The sequence below is a fragment of the Leucopleurus acutus genome, assembly GCF_964270905.1.
Source record: "Leucopleurus acutus genome assembly, chromosome: 15".
NCBI lineage: Eukaryota > Metazoa > Chordata > Mammalia > Artiodactyla > Delphinidae > Leucopleurus > Leucopleurus acutus.
In genome coordinates, this window is record NC_139157.1 from 57,217,514 (window position 1) to 57,241,334 (window position 23,821).

The 23,821-nt window shown below is 34.4% G+C and overlaps 1 protein-coding gene across 1 annotated transcript in view; it reads left to right on the plus strand.

Annotated features, from left to right (window-relative positions):
* The window catches only part of ASCC3 (activating signal cointegrator 1 complex subunit 3), a 329,389-nt gene that overhangs the window by 237,225 nt on the left and 68,343 nt on the right, over positions 1-23,821 (plus strand). Inside the window, exons 31-36 of the mRNA XM_082855647.1 lie at positions 4,445-4,582; positions 4,669-4,789; positions 5,723-5,855; positions 9,687-9,812; positions 20,994-21,105; positions 21,303-21,437. Of these exons, the coding sequence (XP_082711773.1) occupies positions 4,445-4,582; positions 4,669-4,789; positions 5,723-5,855; positions 9,687-9,812; positions 20,994-21,105; positions 21,303-21,437 (765 nt within the window). The remainder of the gene's footprint in view (positions 1-4,444; positions 4,583-4,668; positions 4,790-5,722; positions 5,856-9,686; positions 9,813-20,993; positions 21,106-21,302; positions 21,438-23,821) is intronic.

Below are 23,821 nucleotides of genomic sequence, written 5' to 3' on the forward strand. Positions count from 1 at the left end.
GTGTACTTGTTTTGGGTTTCAGAGGGGGCAGCAAGAGAATATGTTCTGAGGTGTATTGGTAAAGTTTGGAAACTTACTACCTTTAATTAATTTTATTTTTTTATTTTTTTCCTATTAGTAGATCAAAAGAATGTTCTAAAGTGTTTCTTTCATTTTAGTTTTTCCCCTTCAGTCTGTAGGGTTTATCATAAAAAGTGTATTTTAAGAATAAAAGTAATTATAAGGAAATGTTTTAACTTCATTTAACATCTGTACCAGATGTGATATATTTAATTATTTTTTTAAAAAAGAAAGTCTTTGTAACTTTCATTATTCTTCTGTATGGTACATCTTTTATTGAGTGTTTTATACAATTGATAAGCATTATTCAGTGGCATATGGTCTGAGTCTGATGTGCTTTGAAAAGAGTACAGAGTTCTGATAATGAGGATTCTGTGAAAATGGGAAAACCAGCACAACAGATACGCTTTGAGAAAGTATGGGTTTTTAGCATCTTGAAACAATATATCACACTCAAAGGGACAGAACTGGGCTGCACAATCTGTTAGCTCATTCTTGTCCAATCTGGTCTCCTCCTTTCTTTTGGAGCCAGCATTGTCATCAACTCACTGAATTATATTCTGACTGGAATGTATTTCAGGCACAGAGTAATGTATCTACTTAAATGGAATCCTATCTTTCTACAAAAGCTTTCTGAGTATAATAAATTTAAAATATAAAAAAAATTCTATTAAGTTAAAGTAATTGGTTCAACAGTTTACATATGTGCCTTCTCCCCCACACCCTAAAGAAAGACCACTGCTTGGAGGAGCATAGGTCTGTTTTTATTTATAATACGGAAAAAAAATTTTGGTTTAACCAACATACAGTCAGACGTATTTCAAGGACCGCTTATCGGAAAGATACCTGCACATTACAGCAGTTGTTCCTTGAACAGAAATGAACTATGGAATTAAAACTTCTTCTATCAAAGTGTTTCAGTTACATGATTATTCTTTTTAAAATTCTATAGCAGCCTTTCTTAACAAGAATTAAGCCTTCATGTCCTAAGACATCCAATGAATGTAATAAATGAACTTTTCTCCTAACCATCTAGAATGGTACTAACTATCCTTGGAAAAATTAAGAAGATGGTAATTCAGATATTTTTTTGTGAGGCTCAGTTCTCTCAGGGAACCAGAATTGAGAAAGACTACTATATAGTACTCAAGGCCACTGAGTCTTTTAACTTGAAGCATAGTGTGTTGTATAAAAGAATTAGGTGTTACTTTAGGGCTGTATGTATGTAAAGGATTCAGTGTGATAATCTTTGTAAAGTGATAAGCACAATGCCTGACACATAATAAGTACTCAGCAAATAATATCTATTATCATGTTTTAAGCTTTCATTATCCTAAATTCCTGAAAAATTTTGCTTATGTTATGTTGTTTTGATCCAGATGAAACCTATTTTAAGTGTAGGGATGAAGATGTATATAATCTAATCAAAAATTATATTTTCAAAGTTAAACAGACTGTCCTTGTAATATTTTATGCTTAATGATTGAGTAACATTACTATAAATTTTGCTTTTTTTATGATGTACAAATAATTCAGAATTCATCCACAGTAACCGTGTAATAAATGAAGTTGTTTTCTGTGATTGTCCTCATGAGGATTTTAGGTCATTACCAGTTTAGATAGGCAAATAGTTCTTTTTAATGCATTGATTTATGTGAAAGTGGGGGAAGGGAATGAGAAAACAGCCAGGCTTCCCTGATGCGAAAGGACGCGATATTACTGCCTCACCAAACCTCCTGCCACAGGATTCCTCAGCTTTCCTATGGTAAATGGTATGTTATTTTTTGGATATGATTGGCATTGCTGTGGAACACTGCAAATTATACAAGTTATACATACACACTGCTATTTAAGTTGTGAAACTGAAAAATCCCGAAACTAATTGTCAGAGTAAGAATAATGAATTATTCTTGATAGTGTAAATTGAAGATATTTTATGCAGTGAACTATTGAACGAAAAAAGGATGATAGGCAGTCACCTGAAAACAGCTAACATAATTTATGAGACAGGACAGTACCTTTCTTTATAGCATGCATTTGTAGTCAGCATTTATATTAATACATTTCCATATTCTTGCTAAACAGATTGTAAAGAAAATAATGCAGGAATATCAGGTGACTGTACTGTGACTATGAAACAGAATGAATTCTTTATACATTGCATTCAATTCAGGAAAGTGGGTAAATAAGATTTCTGATGTGTATGTTATTAAAATATTACCTAGTCTATGCAGTGCTTTTTATACATTAATAATTATTATAAAGCCAAACTCCATCTTTCTTTTTTATTTTTATTTTTTTTGATTATTGGAGTAAAACAACTTTTTCCCACATAAAAGACTTGGAAAACTTTTCCAACCATTGAAAATAAAATTAGTAAGAATGAAAACAGTTGGAATGCTTCATTATATGAATATGTTTGTCTTTTTTTTTTAATTGGGGTATAATTGATTTACAACGTTGTGTTAGTTTCAGATGTACAGCAAAGTGAATCTGTTATACAAATACATATATCTACTCTTTTTTTAGATCCTTTTCCCATATAGGCCATTACAGAGTATTGAGTAGAGTTCCCTGTGCTATACAGTAGGCCCTTGTTACTTATCTGTTTTATGTATAGTAGTGTGTATGTGTCAATCCCAATCTTCCAATTTACCCCTCCCCCCTGAATATGTTTGTCTTATGAATTTTTAACAAAATGGCAGCAGCCACCTGAAGTTTCTCTAGATGGAGATTTTGTGAACTGTTTACTGGTTTATGCAGAGCCAGGAGCATAAGTGTATTGCAGGTATACTTTTGTATATTCGAGGTGATTAATAATAGAAGGCAAAAAGGAAATGAAGTCTGAAAATAATGTCAGTCTTCCAACTTCTATCTCAGTCTTCAGGCATATAATAGTTATACATGTATTGATGCCTACTTCCAAGTTCCTTCTCCACTGTTGTTTACTGATGTGGTCATGAAGCTGTTGACATAACTAAAACATGTCCTTCTTCTGAATGCTCATATATTCTCAAACCACTTGGTCTCTGCATTGCTGCCCTCAGGGAGTTGCCCAAAAAGGTTCCCAGGCTGCACCTAGTGTCGTCATCTTCTTTAGGGACAAGTAGAGGTCTATCATTAAGCAGAAAGAGATTGGGTTTTCTGTTTAGCTCTTTACAGGAAGTAAGTTTTGTAAGAAAATAAGATTTGCTGCTTGTTGCCATAAAATCTGTGTTGCATTAAGAATTTTCCGTGTAGAATGGAAAGTGATAAAATATTCTGAGAGTATATATGAAATATAAGTTTCAGAAACTGTTTACACATATAAAATTCAATGAGCTAAACTGAGGCTGGAAATGCAGTCTGTTTTAAAATGCAAAAACTGGAATGTATAAGAATTCTGAATGCTAAAGTTAGCATTTAAAATAAGTAAGGTAAGGAATTACTTAACCAATATTGCTAGAATAATTAACTATTTAGGAAAAATAAACTTAGATTTCTACCATACTTTCTATTACAAAATTACAAGTTAATTATTTAAATGTAAAAACTATAACAGAAGTTAAAGGAATAGTAGGTGAATATGTATTTGATCCCAAGATGAGGAAAAGTTTTCTAAGCAAAAAAAAAATAAGGGACCAATTTAAAATTTTAAGTCCATAAAGTAAAAAAATTAAATAAATAAAATGAAGTACTTATAAAACTGGATGAAAGTTTATACCATGTGATGGACAAGGGGTTGATACCCTTAATACATAAAGAGCTATCACAAACCAATAAGAAAAAAGGCTACTCAATAAACGGAAAGATAATTTACCAAAAAGTCAAACAGTAAATATGAAAAGTGTTTAACTGAACTGTTGATTAAAGAAATGAGAAGTAAGCAAAAGTATATACCAGTTTGATTTTTTAAATGAAGAAACTGGGGCTCAGAGAAGGTATGTGACTTGCCCCTGGGTCACTAAGTTCAGTGAGAAAGCCTAAATTTGAATGACTACTCTGGTAGGATTATGACTGATTTTTCCCATTAATTTTTTGTCCATACTTTCTAAATTTTTATCACTGAGGCAAAAAATAGAGGTCTTTTCTATAACAAGACCAACACAGACACCGAAACGTTTTAGGCAGTATTATAGCATTTTAGTAGTTGTTACTCAATAAGGGGTAATGAGTACAGATTTTTTCCTTGATGCATAAAAATAAAAGGGATAACGTTTACATTTTAATTAATTTACAGTATACATTCTCACTAAGTAGATATTCTTTTCAACTAATTTAACTTTAATCATAACTGCAGATGGGACCTATATTTTTATGCCCATATAGCATAAGAATTAAAAAAACAAAATGAAAAATGTGAAGCTAATGCACTGACATCTTGTAATTGTGTTTTTATTTGCAGATGGAGAATATCATTGGCACAGTAAGAGATTCCAACCTGAAGCTGACACTTGCTTTCGGAATAGGAATGCATCATGCTGGACTACATGAGAGGGACCGAAAAACAGTAGAGGAACTATTTGTAAATTGTAAAGTTCAGGTAATTTTTTTCCATGAACAGATATTTTAAAGTAACTTAAAAGTTGTATTTTAGTTAGATATAAGATATCATCTTTTATTTTTTAGGTTCTTATTGCTACAAGTACATTAGCCTGGGGTGTAAACTTCCCAGCTCATTTAGTAATTATTAAAGGAACAGAATATTATGATGGAAAAACAAGACGATATGTGGATTTCCCCATTACAGGTAATATTTTTAAATTTTCAAATACATTAAACGTCTATTTTAGCGTTAATAATTTGAATTTGCATGAATTAAATTTTAGAGAATTGGTCACATGTCAGTGATGAACAAATTGTAAATTTTTTGTTTCCAGTAAAAATATTACTCCAAAGTATTAAGCCATTTCATTTACTTTTACTTATCCAGTGTGTTAATGAATGTCAAAGGCACAAGTAATTGTTTTAAATTTATAAATAGATAAAAGTACTGATTAGTAGGAATTAGTGACTTAATAAGTTATAAGTAAACATTATGTTTAATTTTAAATCTCCCTCACTAGACATGATATTTCCTACAGGACTTCTAGAACCAAAGCACTTGTTGCTATAACTTGTACATGAACAGTCTATTAACATATTTTAAAACTTGAAAAAAGCATTTTCAGTGAGTTTTGAACAGGAAAATATGCCAAATGTGTATTTCAACTCAATGAATGCATATAAAATCTGTATCATTTCTCAATCATTACTTACCTCAGAGACTCCTGCAGTATAAAAGAAAAATTTTATACAGTGGATGGGAAGAAGAGGAGGCCTAAGTGGATCCATTATTCATGGGGAAAAATAAGCAAATGACGCTGCTGAAGAGGTTTTCCTATATAAGAGTTATATAGTTATAACTCTTAAATAGCATTTTTAAACATTTACCTAAAGGAATCTTTGATCTTTCTTACTTTTACACACTGTAAGACTCGTTTGGGGACTCAATTTTCTATCATAGTGAATTAATTATTTAATTATTAGGGAACTCAGTAGTAGGCATCAGAGAGAGCATCCCTGGTCTTAAAATACTTTTCTCCCTTTTATTTTGTTGTGTTGTAGAAACATGCTATAATCCATCAATATTTCTTGTGCTACATGCCACACTGCAGAATACCTCTTGTTCTCTTTCTTATAGATGTACTCCAGATGATGGGGCGTGCTGGGAGGCCTCAGTTTGATGACCAAGGCAAAGCTGTAATTCTGGTTCATGACATAAAGAAAGACTTTTACAAAAAATTTCTTTATGAACCTTTCCCTGTAGAGTCAAGGTATATTTTGCTGTAAATTAATTTAAATGGATTATGTCATAGCAGGTTGATATTTTTGTGCTGACATTGTATTAGATGAAAATCAGTAAAACTTCTAGTTCAAAAGAATTATTTGAAGTGAAACAATATATTTATCACAATAAGACAACATTAAATTATAATTTTCACTATAAAAGAAAAACACGCTGTTTAAAAGAAGCAGTGAAGGGACTTCCCTGGTGTTGCAGTGGTTAAGAATCCACCTGCCAATGCAGAGGGTATGGGTTCGAGCCCTGATCCAGGAATATCCCACATGCCACGGGGCAACTAAGCCCAGTGTGCCACAACTACTGAGCCTGCACTCTAGAGCCCGCGAGCCACAACTGTGGAGCCCGTGTGCCACAACTACTGAAGCCCACATGCCTAGACCCCATGCTCTGCAACAAGAGAAGCCACTGCAATGAGAAACCAGTGCACCGCAACGAAGAGTAGCCCCCACTCGCCACAACTAGAGAAAGCCCTCACGCAGCAACAAAGATCCAACGCAGCCAAAAATAAATTAATTACTTAATTAATTTATTTTTAAAAAAAGAAGCAGTGAAGTACATTGTTCAGTCACATTGACTCTGGAGCAAGACAACCTGGGTTTATATTTGAGCTCTCCACCACTTACTTGCTTGATCTTGAGCAAGTTATTTAAATCCTCAAATGCCTTAGTGCACTGTCTGTAAGATGGAGATAGCAGCAATACTGGCCATCTCGTAGGGTACTTGTACTGATCAAATGTATCGTGCTTGGAACTGTGTCTGGCACATAGTAAGCATTTAATAAAGTGTTAGTTTGGTGTGTGTTTTTGTAGAATAGTCTATAAATAAATATCCAAAATAAAGGGATTGGTAATGAATAATTTAGGCTAGTGGCCAGTTTCAGAATTATCACATACTTCTTTGTGGATCCAGTAACTACCACCCCTTTGATGAAGTCTTTCCTCATTTTCTCAGCTGAAAATAATCTTTTGTCTGTCAGATTTATACATTTTTCATTCCTAACATTTATCACTTGCTACCTTTTATCATAGTCTTTAATATACTGAATCGCCTTTACCATATTCTAACTGCAAAGGACAAAATATATTTCTAATTTATACTTTAAATAGTTATTGAGTTTTTTACTGTGTTAGAAGTTCTAATGTTCCTTTTTTTTTAATTTGGAAAATATAAAAACATTTAATATTGTGGGAGATAGCTAACATTGTGCTGAGAGAAAATTTATGACCATAAATATATGTATTTTAAAAGAAACAGTGAAGGACTTCCCTGGTGGCGCAGTGGTTAAGAATCTGCCTGCTAGTGCAGGGGACACGGGTTCGATCCCTAGCCCAGGAAGATCCCACATGCCACAGAGCAACTAAGCCCGTGCGCCACAACTACTGAGCCTGCAATCTAGAGCCCATGAGCCACAACTACTGATCCCACATGCCAAGAGCCTGTGCTCCGCAACAAGAGAAGCCACGACAATGAGAAGCCCGTGCACCGCAACAAAGAGTAGCCCCCGCTCGCCACAACTAGAGAAAGCCTGCGCACAGCAACAAAGACCCAACACAGGCAAAAATAAAAACAAACAAATAAATAAATAATTTTTTAAAAATAAAAGAAAAAGAGTGAGAAATGAATTATCTGAATATGCATCTCAAGAATTTGAAAAAAAATTAGCAAATTGAACTCAAAGAAAGGAGAAGATAGAAAGATAAGAGAAAGAATTAATGAATTGAAACCAAACATACATTAGAAAAAAATCAACAAAGCCAAAAGTTGGTTCTTTGAAAAGAAGAATAATACTGATAAACCTTTAAGGCTGGTCAAGAGAAAAGAGAGAAGGAACAGCACAATATCAGGATACAAAAGAAATCTAAAAGGTAATAAGATATTATGAAAAAATTTATACAAATTTTAAATTTTAGATCAAATGGTAGAATGCTTTTTAAAAAAAATTACTAAAACTGACACAAAAAGAAATGGAAAATTTAAATAGCCTCTTATCTATCAAAGCAATTGTATCTGAAATTTAAAATCTTTCCACAAAAATTTTCTGACCCAGACGTTCCACTAGTGAATTCCTTATAACATTTAAGGAAGCAATTGAACTCATGAAATTGAACACAAACCCTTCCTGTAATAGTCGAAAAGATAGGACTGTTTCCCAACTTATTTTATGAGAGTAGAATAACCTTGGTTCCAAAACCTGATAAATTTACAAGAAAGGAATGTAACAGGGCTGTGTCTCTTATGAATATAGATGTAGAAATCCTAAATAAAACATGAGTAAATCAAATCTAACAATGTATAAAAAGATAACATATTACAACTAATTACAATATCAGTGCAAAGATGACTTATTACTTGAAAATAAATGAATATAATTCACCACGTTAGCAGGAAAAGATGAGAAAAATTATATGATTATCTCATAGATATAAAAAAAAGCGTTTGGTGAAATTCCATACCCATTAATTATAAAAACTCTTAGCCAACAGGAATATAAGGGAATGTTTTTAATCTGATAAAGAGTCTCTACTAGAAATCTACTGCAAACATCATGATTAATGATTCAGTATTGAAAGCTTTCCCTTTGAGATAGGAAATGATACAGGGATGTTGTTTTCACCACTGCCAGTAAGCGTTGTGCTAGAGATCCAAGCCACTGCATTAAGGTAAAGCAAAGAAGTAAAAGTCAAAATATTCTTCTGAGCAAGAGGAGTGACTAAAAAGCATAAAAGGAAGACTTCTGGGGCGCTGGTAATGCTTGATCTTGGTGGTGGTTACACAGATGTGTTCACATTGTGAGTATTACTTGAGTTGTACATGTATAATTTATGTAATTTTTTTCTATGTGTACTTCAGTAAAAAGTTAATTAAAAGTTTAAATGTGTACCTTGATATGACTACTATTAATATTTTATTTCTACAGAGTACATATACAGAATTTATATGTTACCTTTCTGTTAATGGGCATTTAGAGAGTTTCTAGTTTTTAACGCTTACATATATTGCTGCAGTGAAGTATTTTGCTTCCCTATCCTAACCTATAAATGTTTCCCTATCAGGTGATAATGAAAAAGTGAAATTGCCGGGTCACGGTGATTGTTCAAATACATATTGTCAAATTGCCCTCCAAGTTAGCTATATGGATTTATACTCTGCCACTGGTGACTGGAGAGTAATATCGCAACTTTTTTTTTCATTCAATTTATTATGGCCACTTTCTTATATCCTTAAAAACATCCTTTGCAAAAACTGTTTTTTAATACCTGCATATTGTTCCATGTATCATAATTTACATGGCCCTTTCTTTTGTTGGACATTGCTTCCCTTTTTTGTAATTTATGTAAGAAACTGAAATGAACATTTTGTTATGCCAGTCTTTCAACACATCTGATCATCTCTGTATATTCCACAACACCTAGCACATTTATGTCTTATATGACTGAACTTAATATTCACAGAATGAATGAAGGGAATATCCTTGCTCTATCCTAACCATCCCTCCTTTCTTACCAATTCTTCTTTCATCTGCCTCAGTAACTCTTCTCTGCTCTCCAAGGCATATCGTCCCTCGTCTGCTCTTACCTTGGCTCTCATCTTCTCCTCCTGAAAGTTATTAGCTCCCTTCCTGTCAGCCTGTGTTTATTTCCACCTAGCAATTTATTTCCCCAAAATTATATACAAAAGATACAAATTACACAAAACATTTGTTCTGTATCCTGGAACATCAAATCTGAGTCTTGACTATGTGAGAAAAGTTGTTTTTCATTTAACGTTCATGTATGTTTCCCATGTCTTGTTCACTCTGTAGCTTATTAGGAGTGCTCTCTGACCATTTAAATGCAGAGATTGCTGGTGGTACAATAACATCTAAGCAAGATGCAATGGATTATATCACCTGGACTTACTTTTTCCGACGTCTTATCATGAACCCCAGGTAAGTGCGGGGCAAGTATTTTTCTGTTTTGCACTAAAATAAAATATGTTTGAAGGTAATCATCTCTAAATTCAGGTACATAACAAAAATGCCAGAACATTGGACATCCTAGGTATAGGAATTTGCCCAGAGAATCAGATAATATCTCCGATATGTTCACAATGTATTGTGATATATTAGAAAATAATGGTGTGCATTTTATTAGCTTATTTTAATTAACTTAGAATGTTCTCAAGGAGTTCGCTCTGTAGTTAGGGAGACAAGACACCTGATGTCATTAAGAAATGTGCTCAGTTAAATTACATGGTAGTGGCTGACTTGGGTGCAGTTGGAATTCAGAGAAGAATAAGGCCTGTGAAATTGTAGGGCGAAGAATTTGTGAGGCATTTGTAAAGGTTAATAAGAACCCTGCAAGATGAAATAAAATTGGGGGAGTTGTGATGGAGTATCTTTTTACTCCAGGCAGGGTAGATTGTATCTTCATTCAGCACCTGTTTTTCAAATATTATACTAGACATTGAAGCCTGAGGACGAGTGTATATCATCCCTTATCTTCAAGGGCTGATCTTGTAATGTGGAGATAGACATAAATGATTACAGTGTAAATCATAAGTGCTCTAACAGACTGTATTTAAGCCTGTGAGAGTGAAAGCTTCACAGACGAAGTGATACTTCACCCAGAACTCGAATCTGGAACAGAAGTGGAAAAGGTGGAAGGCACAAAAATACTAGATGGGCAGAGGCCCTCAGGGCTTGAAAGAGTCTCTAGAGAATGCCAAAAGTTAGATGTAAAGCTTAGAATATGAGGCAAGAAGATTTTCTTGCCTAGAAAGTGGACCAAGCACCAGAGAGTAAAGGGCCTGTATGCCATGCTAAGGGGGTTGCATCTGATCCTATTGGCTGTGGTTGGAAGTTTTTAAATATAGTTTAGCATCACCAAATTAGGTTTTTGTTATTGTTGTTGTTTCCTTTGTACCTTTTGAGCCCTTCACCCATTTCTCCCACCCCCACCCCTGCCTCTGGCAACTACCAGTCTATTCTTTGGTGTTTTGTTTTGTTTTGCTTTTAGATTCCATGCATAAGAGAAATCATATGCTATTTGTCTTTCTCTGTTTGACTTATTTCACTTAGCATAATAGCCTAGCGGTCCATCCATGTTGTTTCCAAGGCATGATTACATTTTATTTATTTATTTATTTATTTATTTTTGGCTGCGTTGGGTCTTCATTGCTGCGCATGGGCTTTCTCTAGTTGCAGCGAGCGGGGGCTACTCTTCATTGCGGTGCGTGGGCTTCTCATTGCAGTGGCTTCTCTTGTTGCAGAGCATGGGCTCTAGGCGTGCAGGCTTCAGTAGTTGCAGCACACAGGCTCAGCAGTTGCGGCTCACAGGCTCTAGAGCACAGGCTCAGTAATTGAGGTGCACGGGCTTAGTTGCTTAGGAGCATGTGGGATCTTCCTGGACCAGGGCTCAAACCCATGTCCCCTGCATTGGCAGGCGGATTCCTAACCACTGTGCCACCAGGGAAGTCCCTACATTTTTTTATGGCTGAGCAATAGTCCATTCTTTGTCTATACCACAATTTCTTTATTCATTCATCCATTCATGGACACTTAGGTAGTTTCCGTATTCTGGCTATTGTAAACTGCTGCAGTGAACATGGGGGTGCATATATCTTTTCAAATTAGTGTTTTTGTTTTCTTCTAATAAATACTGGCTTTGTTTCAGTACTTGCAGCACTGTGGTAGGGAATGAGCTAGAATGGGGAAATATTTATAGCAGGGAGACCAGTTAGGATGCTTTTTAACAATAGGGCAAAGACACATAGGACCTTAACAGATGCGGGGGGGAATGGAAGGAGGCCAAAGGTGAGGGACATTCCTGATATGAGTAAGAAGAAATATTAAAACATTGTTAAGATCTTGAACAGAGAGATAGATCATGATGAAAATGATGAAGTGAATTTACTAAATCTTACCGGTTGGTACTTTAAGAAGTTTGTTTCTCTTCAGCCAACACTTACATAGGTAGGAGTTTGAGAATATGGTGATGTTTTGCTCAGTTCCGCAACTGTATTACAGGCCTCTGGGTTAGGTACAAAATTTCATTTGGGAAAATGACTACAAAATTAATGAGATAGTCTTACAGTACCACAAATTTTCCATAGTAAACAGATCACAGATTAGCATTGTTGAATCGTACAATGGGATAGACTTTACATGTACTCTAGTCCAACCTTCTTGTTTGGTATTGAAGAAATGGAGGCTGGAAACTTAAAGTGACTTGTCTTGTATCCCATAACTACTTTGTGATAAAGCTAGAACTTAAAAACGTAAGTTTTGTGAATTACTACTCTTTATGTTTTTGGAGGGAGAAGAATCATGGTGTATAACTGTAGATATATTCATTTTTCTTATATCACAAGAATGGAGGCAATTAATGTGATAGAAAGAGCTTTGACTTGGAATCAGAACACTGATTTTTGTATCAGCACTGCTTTTTAGAAACTGTGTGACCTTGATCGCTTCACCTCTCTTGGCTTCACTTTCTTCATCTGGAAAGTGAGTAATAGCCTACCTCCTTCACAGGGTCATGTTGGGAATCAAGTACACGAATTAAAGCCTCTTTAAGTTTTGTATTAATTATGAAAAACTTAATTAATGTTATTAGTGAGCTGTTATTCTTGTACTCCTTTCCAGTTGTTTTACTGGTCTATACCATCCTAAAGACTCTAGGGCATTTTCTGGCGGTACAGTGGTTAGGACTGCACGCTTTCACTGCCAAGGGTGCGAGTTCAATCCCTGGTCAGGGAACTAAGATCCCACAAGCTGCATGGCCCAGCCAAAAAAAAAAAAAAAAAGACTCTAGTTTAGAGACTTAGAACCTAATCATTTCTGTCAGCTTGTCCGATCAGCAAACAAGGGAATGATTCTCCGAGGCAAATTGAGTTCTTTTGCGAATTATAGTTCTTTATTGAATCCACAGATACACTGAATTTTGTGTGTGCATCTTCTTTTCTTAATTAAAAATTTTAACTTTTCATTTTCAAACAATTTGAGATTTTTTTTAATTGCGAGAATAGTGCAAACAGGCACTGCGTACCCTTCATCCAGCTTCCTCAAGTGTTAACATCTTACATAACTGTACAGTTATCCAAACCAGGAAATTTACATTTATGCAATACTATTAAGTAATCTACAGCCTTCATTCACATTTCATCAGTATTTCCACTAATGTCCCTTTTATGCTGAAGACCCAATTTAATAGTATCCTGCATTCCATTTAGTTGTTCTGCCTCCTTAATTCATTTCAATCTGTGACATTTCCTCAGTCTTTCTTTGTCTCTCATAACCTTGACACTTTAGAGGAACCCTGGCCAATTATTTTGTAGAACATCCTTCAATCTGGGTTTGTCTGAAGTTTTCTCATCCCAGAATTCAAGTTCTGCCTTTTGGGGCAAGAAGACTGTAGAAGTGATGCTGTGCTCTTTTCAGTGCATAACATTAGGAAGTTCTTCTCTAGAGATCCCTTCTGTATGTAAAATATCACTTGTCTGTGAAAGACCCGAACTAAGTTATTCCAGCTGTTCCCCATCCCAAGTTACAGTCTTATTTCTCCACCTGCCTTCTGAATGTTGCCACATGGACTTCCCGCCATCATTTCAAATTCGGCATGTCTAAAACTGAATCGGATATCAAAATTTTGCTCTAATATCACTTTCTTACCTTAGTTAATGTTATCACTCTGCATCTACTTATGTTGACTTCAGATATCAAATTTGCTTTTTAATTTTTCTCCTCCCTTAATTTCCTTAGTTCTTTACCTGCTTAATCTTCTTTTAGTCTATCCTCAATCTAGCCTGATTTGCAAACTGTCAGAGAATATTGATCAGAAATTAAATGTATTGGAGACGGGAACTAGATAAGTTGTGCTTAGTAGACATAGAATAAGTGTTGACACCTGAACAAAGACTTGAAAGAAGTAAGAAGGTTGACCACATGAATATCTAGCGAACAACATTTCAGGCCAAGGGAACGGGAGAAGTTCTAAAGCAGGCACATCTGGTGTGTTGAAGGCGCAACAAGAAGAGGGTGTAGCTGAAGTGGAATAAGCGTGGGGAGGAGAGTAGTAGGAGATAAAGCTAGAGATGTGGGCGGTCAGTGGTCATACTGGTCATGTGGGAGCTTAGACACCATGGTAGGGACTTTGATTTTTATTCTGGGCAAAATGAGAACCATTGTAGGTTTTCAATCAGCGGACTGACAGGATCTATTCATACCGTTAAAAAGGCCAATTATAATCATAAATGTTATAAATAATTTAAACTTCCCTATTGAAAGTCAGAAATTCTCAGATTTATTTTTTTAAATCCTACTAAAAATGATTTATAAGCAACATATCAAATCAAAATGATATAGAAAAGCAGAAAATTGGGCATTGAAAGAAGACCTGAAGGAGAGTACCAAAGAGAAACCAATAGCTACAGAACTAAAATCAGACAAAATGAGATTCAAGGCAATAAAGATTAAAAAGGACAATGAAGAATGGTTATATTGATAACAAGTACAATCACTAAAAGTTATAGTAGATTATAAATTTTTAGATAACTAGAATTATAGCATCAAAATATATAAAGCAGGGCTTCCCTGGTGGTGCAGTGGTTGAGAGTCCGCCTGCCGATGCAGGGGACACGGGTTCGTGCCCCAGTCTGGAGGATCCCACATGCCGTGGAGCCGCTGGGCCCGTGAGCCATGGCCGCTGAGCCTGCGCGTCCGGAGCCTGTGCTCCGCAATGGGAGAGGCCACAGCAGTGAGAGGCCCGCGTACCGCAAATATATATATATACATATATATATAGCAAAACCAATAGAAATCTAAGATGTTAACTAAATTATAGTCATGTTGAGAGACTTTAACACATATCCCTCAAAAATCAGCATGTCAAAGAGATATAAAGTATTCATAAAATAAAAGATTTGAATAACAATAGCCTTGAATATGTGTATGTGTTCGTAGTACCCCCAAAAAAGAATATGCCATACTTAAAAACACTAATGGAATTTTAGTTATAAAAATATACCATGGGGCTTCCCTGGTGGCACAGTGGTTGAGAGTCCGCCTGCCGATGCAGGGGACACGAGTTTGTGTCCCAGTCCGGGAAGATCCCACATGCCGCGGAGTGGCTACTGCCCGTGAGCCGTGGCCGCTGAGCCTGCGCATCTGGAGCCTGTGCTCCGCAACGGGAGAGGCCACAACAGTGAGAGGCCTGCGTACCGCAAAAAATACATATATATACCATGTACTAGACTACAAAGAGCAACTCACTGTATTTCAGAATGTAGAGATCATAAGGCTACATTCTCACAGTGTAATGCAATAAAACCAGAAATAAACAAGAGAAAGGATGGCAAAAAAATCTAGCTGCTTGGCATTTAACTACCTTTATTCTAGTGAAAGATGAAATTTTTTTTAAAATAGGTATAGGCTAGAACTATACAAAAATAAAAATGTTTTAGAACAAAACCTATGAATTTTAATCAATGCACAGTTCCAAGGAACATTCATATCTTTAGGGCACCTACAGGAAAGCGTGAATGCTTGAAAATAATTAAATATCCGTCTCAAGAAACTAGAAGAACATTAGCAAAAACAAATACAAGAAGAATATATAAAAATAAAAATTGAAGTTAATAAAATGGGAAACAAAAACTACACTAATATTATTTATTATTGTGTCTGCTGTATTTGAGATGCTGTTTCAAGAGCCTAACTCATTTAGTACTGTTATGACCCCCATTTTATAAATGAAGAAACTGAAGCACAGGGAGATTAAGCAGCTTGCCCACAGTCAGGCAGGTCTGAGTGACAGAGGCAGAACTACTGATAGAATCCAGGCATTCTGGTTCCAGAGGCCACATTCTTCATCCCTGAGCCCATTATCAGGTCCAGAATTCAAATATCCATACTTTCTCTCCAGATCTCTTTTCAGTGCTATGATGGAAAATGTGTTCTCTTTGGAAACCATACCATACTAATTCTGAATGTATAATACTTTTGTTCGTTTGATGCAAAAAAAAAATTGTCATTTTTAATATCTATACCTTTACATCTGGATAAAAATGGGAAAATGTGCCTAAATAAAGTTTAACAAGTTACATATTTTATTTAGTCTGCTATAGCATGCCCTGCAATTTTCTTTCTGATTGGCCCTTATATCTTTTTATTATTGTCTGTGTTAAAATCACCTATACACAAAGCTAGAAGCAAAGAAAGGGACAGGAAATTGGTACACTTTTTCTACTTATTTGTAGCTCTCGTAAAAGTTTTAAGAAACCTAAAATCATTGTCTCAAATGAAGAGCTTGTGTTATATGTAGTTTTAATATATACTTCATGCTTCCTGTCATTCAGTGCCATAAATTGAGATTTGACTTTTCTTTGGGTGGGAGGGTCTTGTATACACACATATGTGCATGCATGTATCTGTAACAAGGAAAAGCTGAAGTTTATTTAAAATACAAAGGGCAAACACCACTCTCAAAATATAGTCACATATAGGTAAATAAATATGACCCAATTCCCCAACCCCCTTCATTTAATCATATTACTGTAAAGTGTCCCCCCAACACCACCACCAAAAATAAAATTTATGTTGAGAAAGATTTCAGTTCCTGGTTGTTCTCTGTATGTCTGTGTATATTCTTAAGTTTTTAATATGCATGTATATGCAAATATATGTATGCTTATAAAGATACATATTTATATGTGTAAATATATATGTAGACACACATACATATATACATTAGTTCATTCAAATATATATAAACACATGTATTGGTGCATCATGAAATCTAATATATTTCAAATTGAGTTCTGGATTCAATTTGTATGTTCAATTTTACTCTCTGTTTTCCCCTGAGAAAGCTTCTAAATAATTCTAGGGCAAAAAAATGTTGTGGTAGTTTCAGCTGTCCCTGCAACCACTTTCATTATTTGTGTCATTATTACTGCTGCATAATCTGAACATAAAAAAACATGGTGCTGTAACAAATGACTTCCCAGTACTGACAGTTATAGCAGCAGCATTTCAATACTGATGAAAAATTTCCCAGCGAGGTCTCTGGCCAGGTTTACATAAACCAAACAGGAAATAGCTGCCACTATTCACATTAAATCCAAACTGTTTGGTGTAACTTTATCTATGTTTTACATTACAATAAAATCTCTTTCATTTTCAGCTGGTGAAATTGCGTCCTTATTAACGTTGGAAAAAGATAACTTGGAAGTTTCATGTGTGGTATTCTTGTTTGTCCTTTGATAAGATCTTTTAAAGATAATATTTTAAAAGTTGTTTTACTTTTTGACTGTTTAAATTTAATGAACTTTGTAAAATTTTATGATAGGGAGAGGTTTGTTTATAATTTCTTCCCAGTAGACTGCTAATAGAAGTTAGCTTGTCTAGCCCATGTGCTAGATGCTGTCAGTATCAAACTGCCTTTGACTTTCACACCTCTCAGGGGACTAGTAATTGTTGTGTTCAAACAGCCTGTAATTGTGATCCCGCTGGCTTTCTCAGTATGCTTCTGGCTATTAGAATCATTAAACAACTCAGCACCTGTTAACAGCATTGTAAATATTCAACCCTGCTTGTGTGCAGGTTGAATCCAATATAGAGAAATCTTACAGAGCTCAGCCTCATAAATTAGGGCCTCTGACAAGTCAATTATTGTGAAACTGGGTTTCTCTGTGAAATAAATGAAATAGCATGCTGACAAAAAGGTAGGCTGTCTGTTTATGGCAAAAGAGAAGATAATGACTTGACGATTCAATGCAGTGAGCGTGAAACTACATTGTATCCTTTATCCATAATTAAACAGTTGTATAATATTTCTGTTTTAATAACCAGTAAATTATAAATTTTCTACTGTGGAAAGTGCAACATGAAAACAGACCTTTTTACTTAGCAGTTGCATGCTTTTTTCAAGTTAGTAAAGTGGTTATTGAAATTAATGATATGTAATTTTTTTAAGCTAAATGCTTACAATTGTTCAGGCTAGAAATTGCACAGTGACTGAAAAGTTTACATGTTAGAAGCGAAGGCCATATAATGCTACTAATGAAGATCATGTAAATATAAACTACATCCTTTATTCACAAAAAAAGTGTTAGAATATATTCTCTCTCAAAATTTTATGGGACCTAAAAAATACTTCCATTTACACTTAGTTTTATTACTTTATAGTGTCTTGTAAATTATACATTTAATTAAGATGTAGCAGTATACTTTCTTAAGGATTTGAAAATATTTATGTAACCTTAGAATCTCAGTTCAAATATTAACAAAGAATAATATTTGGTATAAATCAGTGAAGTCATACCACTAACAAAAATAGATGCATTTTAGTATTTGTGTTGGCTGCATGGGAGAAAGTTTTTTAATGATTGAGATTTTACTATTATATTTAAGAATGTAATATTTTAACTAGCCCTCTCTATTTTTAAAGTTGTCACTTTTAAAAAATAAATAAAGTTATCACATATGCCAGAATACCTGAAGAAAACAATTTTAGGGATTTTTAAAATTCTAGATTACCCCCCCAGATGTAATAAGGATAAAAGTTTTGATATTGAATAAATTGAATGTCAATTCGATTACTTAAATTGAGTTTTTCATTTCTCATATGCAAGTCAGTAAGAATGTTGGTGAGCATATTGAAAAAGAACAACTATATTAAGAAATAATCCATGGAAGTTTTTAAAGTTATTCTGTTCAAAAAATGCATTAAGTTTTAGCAAGTTAGATTATGATATTTTAGTGTAGTCATCAGATAATTTGTTGCAGTCTCAGAGCCATGATTTTACTTCATTTTTTTTTCTTTTTTACAACTCACTGTAAATGTTTAAAAAATATTTACCCTGACTGTACTTTCTCTGGATAAAAGCCACAAAGTAGTCTAAAAATTTTTCCAATAGATGTAAATGAACGAACTTCAGAAGGGATATTAGCCCATCAAAATATATCTTGTAAATACATAAAACAGTGAGTAAAATAATTATTAAAAAAAGAACCTATAATTTTTGGAGAAAAGTTTTTATCATTAATGGTTTTCAGTATTATTTGTAAGTGTACCAAATTATTCATTTAAGCATAATATGGTAATCTTGGCATTCCAGTTATACCTACATGGGAATGACTTATGGTGATCCTTAGCAGTAACCATGAGATTGTTTGTTTTCAAATGGCCTAAGAAACTTATAGATAAAAAGGGAATCATAACTTTTTGTTTTTCACGGTAATATTATCTTCATAATGTCTTCCTTCTGTAATTTTAGTTGCATAAAGATAGCTTGATTCTTGCTCTGCAAATAGTACTACTTATTCAGTGTCCTGGGCACATTTTCACTGTTTTTTTTTTACTATTTAGATATAACTTTATCAACTATATATTAGTCCAGACAGCTGAAAATCGTGTTGGAAAATTTATAGGCTTAGCAAGCCAAAAGAATGTGAAATATAAAGTAAGCACTTACGTTGCAGAAAGTTTGGCTGATAAATTTCATTTGTTGGGGGAAAAAAATGAAAGACAAGAAAATATTGTTAATAATCTGAAACAGCTTTGGGAATCTGTCTCTTTTATGGAGGCTTGAATGTTCAGAATTTTTATTTTCACCTCTAATGCAGAATAAATTATTCTAACTATATACTCCTTCTCAGTCACAGTTCAGGATAAAGGAAATATTTTCTAATGGTTTCTAATGCTGGTTTTTCACCTTCACATATGCCTGGCTAGATAAAAGTAGGTGCATTTTGTTTAAAGTAACAACAGCACTGATCTGTCTGGTATTTGTTCATTGATAAATATTGCTTTATTTTGGTTTATGAAAAGAACTTTTCCAGGAAGGGCAATAATTTCTCTACAGACTAAAATTTAAAGTAACTAATTCTCTTTTATGAGAATTAAAATCCTCAGCATATAACTATGATTTACAGTTATTTTCCCAAATAAATAACCTATTATTAATCCATACTCAGTGGAAACTCATATATTTGGTTGTACCTAGACTTTTGGGCTAACTTCTCTTTCTAGTGAAAATATATCCTGCCATGATTTAAGTTCTGCTTTTTCTGTTTTTAAATAAATTTTTATAGTATTGACCCCAAATCTTTCCCTTGGAAGAAAGGAAAAGAAAAAAAAAAATCACCATGCTTGAGAGGCCTTTAGACCTCTCCCATTTGAGATTGTTAACACTTTCTTCCTCAGGCTGTGACCACCCCCTTCCTATTCCTGTACAGATATAAATCCCTCGTGCTGGGTTTCAGTGATGAGAGTCTGTTCTCTGAGGCCACTTTCCACTCCTGTTCTTTGACTTGGGTAGAGGTAGGGCATGTAATTCTCCATGCTGACTAGTGGACAGGGTTCACACAACAGGAATTAGCAATCTGCCATGACTGTGGAGGCAGTCCCTCACCTCTTGGATCTTTTCCCAGACACGGATTCCTAGTGATCTTAGGGATTTGCCAAAAATGTCTTGGAGTTACAGGGAGTAGCATTCAGGTGAATTGCATGTCCTTAGGTTTTTTACTCAGAAGATATATAGAGCTGAACCTATGTGTTTTCTGTATAGGTAAGCTTACTTACAAATGCTTATTTTGTTAGCCTGATGATGTTCCTTCTAATCTTTAGAATATTTACTCCTTAAGCATTAGGGGAACAATTGACTAAATTTCCTAAAAGAACTCATCTGCCACCCAAATCAATTGTTCTTTGAGTTTTTTAATGTTACTGAGGATGAGATTTTACATAAAAAAGGGAATTATATATTTATATATAATATGCTTCTCACTTTTTCTAAATCTAGTATATAAGTTTAGTTTGCTGTAGATGTGTAAACTGAAATAATGTCAGTTTTAACACTGGAAAATTCGTATCTTTTTAATGTGCTGCTGAATTTTATCTGCTTATCTTGCATATTTTTAACATATTGCCATTGTTCATCGGTGTCAATAAACCTTAGTATGGGGATTTTGATCTGTAAAATGGAAGTGGTAATTGCAATTGCTTTATTCCTTTGATTTGCTATAAATGGATTTTTTTTTTAATTCTGAAAAGAGCGAGGTGAAATTGAAATGATGGCTTTAATAAGAAATATTTTGAAACAAATAATGACCTTGCTTGTTTTCTAGCTACTACAATTTGAGTGATGTGAGCCATGATTCTGTGAACAAGTTTCTGTCCAATCTGGTTGAGAAGTCCCTGGTTGAATTGGAACATTCCTACTGTATTGAGATGGGAGAGGTACGACTTGGTCATACACATTCCAATTGAAAAGATGGCCCAGCTTTTTAACAATAGGGCTTTTGCTTCTAATGATAACCAAAAATTGTAATGAAACAGTTGGAACAGCAACCTACAGTATGAATTATTAATTTTACGAATATATACACTTCTATTGTACTTTTTATTTATGTTATTTTATATTTCTTTTGAAACAGGATAATCGGAGCATTGAACCACTGACATATGGCCGGATTGCCTCTTACTACTATTTAAAGCACCAAACAGTTAAAATGTTCAAGGAGCGTTTGAAACCTGAATGTGGTACTGAAGAATTGCTTTCAATTCTAAGTGTGAGTTTCATGATATTATTGCATTGTTTTTAATACATAGAGATTATATTTTATATATTTCATACCTTCACTTTTAATTTGGGTCTTAATTTGTTGCCATCTAGTTCCTCTTGAAATTTGGCAGAAACTGTTTATGAAGTTCTTTCTTCTGTCAAACACGATCGCTACAAAGCAAATCTGGACTAAATTCCCCATTAAGATTACCGTGTAATTTATCATCCAAACTTGGGTCAGTCTGAGAATGGAATGGGGCACTATTGATATTTAAGCCAGGATAATAGGTATAAACTGGCCTCTCCTCAGCAGCCAGGTGATCTCCCTAGCCTTCAATGTAATAACCTCTCTGGATTATAGTTGAAAGCTTTTCTTATTGCTTTTTTGGGGTAATTCTTGTTGGAACTATGCTGTTGCTGATGTTTCTTAACATAAGGATCCACTTGATTAAGTTCTCTTAGAATTAATGCCAGAAAAGTTAACTCCTCCCATTCCCCCCTTCCAAAAGAAAATATACAATCAGATTTATCACATGGTAAAAAACTATACTATGTTCATTTTGCTTTTTTGCCGAGAAGCTAAGAACTAAATTAAATATTGAAGTTAAAATTACTATTAGGAGTATCTTCTCCACTTCCTTCCTTCATATTATATATGCATTATTTTGTTGTTGTTGTTGACTTTAAGTGTAATAATTTACCATAAAACTTTGTTGGCACATTAATCAGGATATAAGTTATAAGTAAATACAGTATTTTATTTTACCCTTCAGGTGTGTTGGTACTTTTTAAAAAAGTTAAGACCCATTGGGCTCTAATGTCTTTAAGGTCCTTCTCTTATAAATTCACTGATTCTGCTGTAGTTCACTTACTTATTAGCTTTTTTCCTACCTCTCCTATTGCTTTATCATTCTCAATAGACATCAGTATCCCATTCACAGTTTTCCAATTTTTCAGTGTTTTCCCTTTGAGAAACTAGTGTAGAGATTTTGCTTATGGCATAGGGCCAAATACATTGTAATGAAATACATTATGCCATTGCTTATGGCATAGGGCCAAATACATTGTAATGAAAATATTTGTTCATGAATTGACGGATGGGTGGATGGGTCCTGTATAAATCAGTTTTCTATTGTTTGCTCTATGGAAATGAGTAGAGGATTAAAGTATATGAGGCAGCTTTCAAGAAAATGATTTTGCTGTCAAATTAACAATTCATTTCTGAGGTAAGAATATTTTTTAAAAATTAAGAATCTCTTTTAGATTTCTAAGAATGAGGTTTTTATCATTTCCTAGACAGATATTCATAAAAACAGGATTTTTCTGGGGGGAAGACAGTAAAATCATGGTTAGTTAATTTCAGCAAGCATCTTAAACTAGTATCTGTTAGATTTAAGAATATAATGTTTCTTTCAGATTTACCTACCGTGATATAGTTACCTAATTTAGTATTTTAAAGTACTTGGGAACACATAATAACAGCTAATACCTCTGAGCACTTTTCATGTGACAGGCCTTATTCTAGGAACTTTACATTGATAAAGTCATTTAATCCTAACAAAGCCACTCATTTGATATTGATAACATCCCATTATTATTCCTATTCCTATTATTTAAGAGTAACCAACTTGTCCAAGGTTGCACATCAAGTGAGTAGTTTGCAGTCTAGCACCTTAGTATGCGTTCTTAACCACTGCACTGTGCTGCCTCTCATGCCCCTCCCTCTCTCTCTCTCTCTCTCTCTCTCTCTCTCTGTCTCTCTCTCTCTCTCTCTCTCTGTCTCTCTCTCTCTCTCTCTCACACACACACACACACACACACACACACACACACACACACACACACAGAGTGAGCTGGAAAATACCGAGTTGGGAGGTTCAAAGTATGTCTAGACTAGATGCACATTGTCCGTAAAAGTTTGTGAAAACCATATGCCTATTCCACCCTACTAAAAAAAAAACTCAAATGTATATAGTACCAAGGGAATTCAGTCATTTTTCTCTTCAGTCTTTTCCATAAAAAGGCACTGATAGAGCAAGAGGTCTGTTCACATCCTTTCAGTAGCCTGTTTCTTTCCAGCATCACACTGCCTAAAACCAGTACTGATCTCATGGTATATCTTTATTAAAATAAAGTCAACTCTTTTGTGAATAATACAAGAACAACTCATCTGCAGATATACAGAAGGTAAACTACAGTATATTTACATAGATATTGTTCTGCATTGTCCCTTAATGATTTCTACAGCAACAATGATATAATCTCTTCATCCTATGGTGTCTAGTCCATGAAACTCTCAACTTTTGCTACGTAGTGTCTAAGTCTGTAAAATCTAAGTGAGACCTCTTTTTGAGGGAGGACACTGGGACATTAGAAGTATAGGACTCATAT